Here is a 2,961-nt window from a genome sequence, read left to right as displayed (position 1 = left end):
TTCTAACATACTCTCTTAAACCGTTGCATAAAGTAGGTTATTGTTTTCCAATATTTTTTTTTTATATAAAAATGTTTACTTCTATTTTTTCTTTTGTCAATCATCAAATATATTTTTATTAAATAATCTTTATGTAACATTTTGAAAAAGTTTCCACTTCTTAAAAATAACTTCAACTTTTAACTCAACTTCGAAGTGTAATATAATTTTTAAAAACTTATAATTCATGATAAAAACTTTAAAAATAAAATTGAATCATTAAATTACTTCATACATCTTTAAAAAAATGTGATCAAGATAACAATAATGAAAATATTGTATATACATTTTGTGGTTACTTTATTAAAGAAAATGTGCCGAAAAAGAAACTCAATTTAAGAAATTTTGAAAGAGAAAAGAACTAAACTTTGGAGCAATATTTTAGATTTAGCATGATACACAAACAGAAACTTAACACAGAAACAGAAACAGCATTACACACTACCTCCTACCTCCTAGTACAAGAGACTTTCAATAGGTGAGTTATAGTTAGAAAAACAACATATGGCCTAAACTATATTAATTTGGTTCTCATACCATAATGATCCAACCAAACAAAGTAAACAGATATCACCCTAAATAGTTAACTAGCTATCTTGGTTCAAATCTTCAACCAAAGCAATAGGCAGTAGAATAAGACCTTTGCTTTCAAGTAGCTGACTTGTTGCTGCTGAATGTTCTTCAACTAGTTTCCCCGCTATCTCTTCGAGAGGCTCATTCAGCATTTGATCCTTTATATAATGCCCATAACCCTGTAATAAATAAATCAATCGATCAAACTCTACTGTTAATGAATTTGAGAGTATATATGCTATAAGAAGTTATTTGCTTGGATTGGACCTGAATTCAGAGTAGCATAATAATGTATTACTGATATTAAAGAAAGAGGTGTTGTGTACCTCATGAAAAACTAGTGGTATAGCATTTGAGTCACTTTCCAATTTGCTTCCACTTAGTTCCTGCAAAGGAACAATTTCCTTAACTATTGTAGAATTTGTATTTACAATTGATGACAACATTAGAACTTAAAAAGTTACCTTTAGTTGATTCTGCAAGTATTTAACATAGTCGATGATGTCGTCCAGTATATAAGCTTGAGCTTGACTACCCTACAAATTAAAAATTCAGTTCATCGGAAAGAAGAGCTTTCGACATTGTTTCGACATAGACTCATACACCTTTGAAGACCAACGTTAAATCATAAACAAGAGATTACCACTTCTGGACTTGGAAGCAATTCATGTAAAGCTTTGAGGTTATCAGCGATACGTTGCCTGCGTTGCTATAATCAAAGAGTGCACGGTAAGGAAAGGAAACTAAGTTGTGTGAATGAATTGGAATAAGATTGTTGATTAGTTGACAAGAACATAGTAATGATATCATATATCTCTGCATTTTGAATGTGCCCTATAGAAAAGAAAAGTTTGACTTACACGGTCAGTGCAACGTGTTTTCTCACTTTTCTGTTTTGTGAAGCTGCTTCCTGAATTTGGAATTATAGAAAGAGCATTATGTTTATCTCCGACTGAAGCACTTGGCCATGTTGCATCACACTGTTACAATAACACTATTTAAGTTTATCTCCTAACGTAATCACTTTCAGAGGGATTATAGACTAACATGTTCATAAACTGTTTAGTTTCCAACTTATTTCTATAAAAAAATTCAGGACAACTCATATTTTTGTAATAGAAATAGTAACACAAAAGCACTTATATAATAAGTGCTTATTTAATAAAAGCATAACTAACCTCAGCATTGAGAAGGTTTTGAGTAGTTTCAGTTTTAGCTTTAATCGCTTCTTCTTCTTCTCCATTGTTTCTCCAAAACCCAACATGCTGAAAACAAACATTAACAACAACAAAAAATCTTCAATCTCCAAATCTCACAACTACTTACTGGAAGTAACAGTTTTTTTTCTTTCTGTTAATTAACCTTACCTTCCTAGTACCATAGTCATTACTTGAAGAACCAATCGGTTTAAAACCAAAAGCGTTTCCTTGATCATTGAAGCTGTTTGTGCCACCAAGTGTTTGATAATTGTTCCCAACCAAATTATACTCGGATGTTGGAAGATAAGTTGAAGATTCAGAGAGATATTCAACATAGTTACTATAAGGTAGTTTTGGCAAACAATTCCACTGGGCCTCAATTTTTCCAAATTGTTGATTTTGAAGTTGATGATCCTCAGAGACATCATGGTTGCTTGTTTCTTCTTCATTTTCATATGATAATGTCTCTGAACTGTTCTCTTTGTTGTTGTTGTTACTTTCTCCTTCCATTTTTTTTTAACACTAAACTAGAGGTAAGGTTATGATTTTGTGATGAAAAAGTCGGAAGTAAAAAATGAAGAGGAGAGAGAGAGTAAGTTAGAGAGAGAAATGGCGTGTTCTGTTTCTGCTGTGTTGGTGGGCAGGCACGTACATGCAACGAGGCTGAGAATGTGGGTTGTTGTGCTGCGGAGTTGTACTGGTTGTTGTGGTAGTGACATGAACTGTACGGTGGATTTTGGTGCATGCTTTTTTGGAAATGTCGATTGTGCCCCTGGAAGTGAATTTCAAATCAGATGAGTTGTAACTTGTTGCTTAAGAGTGATGATGATGACAATATTGAGGAAAATACTTGAATAGAAAACAAGATAAGGGAATGTTACATTGAAACCATTGTTAAAGACATAAACAAATTTTGATATGGAACTCTTGCATATAAAGAAAATTGATTAGGAGGAGAGATCCATTTTAGCTCGTCTCAACTTTAGTCTATGGGTTGTTCATGAACAATTTTGCATCTTTCTGATATGTTAGAGGAAAAATAGACATGGGTTAACAAGTAGAATAGCCTAATTAACATATTTGTATCGTTCAATAAATTTTTTCACTCCAAAACAACATTTTTAAATTTTATATCATTAAAAATAACACA

The 2,961-nt window shown here is 32.1% G+C and overlaps 1 protein-coding gene across 1 annotated transcript; it reads right to left on the bottom strand.

Moving 5' to 3' along the window:
* Positions 1–379: 379 nt before the first annotated feature.
* LOC127092327 (uncharacterized) lies at positions 380–2,662 on the bottom strand. Its single transcript, XM_051031177.1, has 7 exons — positions 1,980–2,662; positions 1,791–1,877; positions 1,473–1,592; positions 1,256–1,321; positions 1,077–1,148; positions 939–998; positions 380–791 (listed from the first exon to the last, which is right to left on the bottom strand). Exons 1-7 carry the CDS (start codon positions 2,319–2,321, stop codon positions 627–629), a joined length of 912 nt encoding a protein of 303 aa, XP_050887134.1. The 5' UTR covers positions 2,322–2,662; the 3' UTR covers positions 380–626.
* Between the last annotated feature and the right edge of the window lie 299 nt (positions 2,663–2,961).

This window comes from Lathyrus oleraceus, chromosome 6 (genome assembly GCF_024323335.1).
Source record: "Lathyrus oleraceus cultivar Zhongwan6 chromosome 6, CAAS_Psat_ZW6_1.0, whole genome shotgun sequence".
Lineage (NCBI taxonomy): Eukaryota > Viridiplantae > Streptophyta > Magnoliopsida > Fabales > Fabaceae > Lathyrus > Lathyrus oleraceus.
The sequence above is the reverse complement of the archived record's forward strand: the minus strand, read 5'-3'. Positions and strand labels throughout refer to the sequence as shown.

Bases quoted from the DNA above. Each gene is read 5' to 3' on its own strand.
- LOC127092327 (XM_051031177.1), bottom strand. From the start codon at position 2,321: ATGGAAGGAGAAAGTAACAACAACAACAAAGAGAACAGTTCAGAGACA. The intron at 1,878-1,979 runs GTAAGGTTAATT...GTTTGTTTTCAG, and splicing joins ATGACTATGGTACTAGGAAG to CATGTTGGGTTTTGGAGAAA. The intron at 1,149-1,255 runs GTAATCTCTTGT...TTTAATTTGTAG, and splicing joins TGCTTCCAAGTCCAGAAGTG to GGTAGTCAAGCTCAAGCTTA.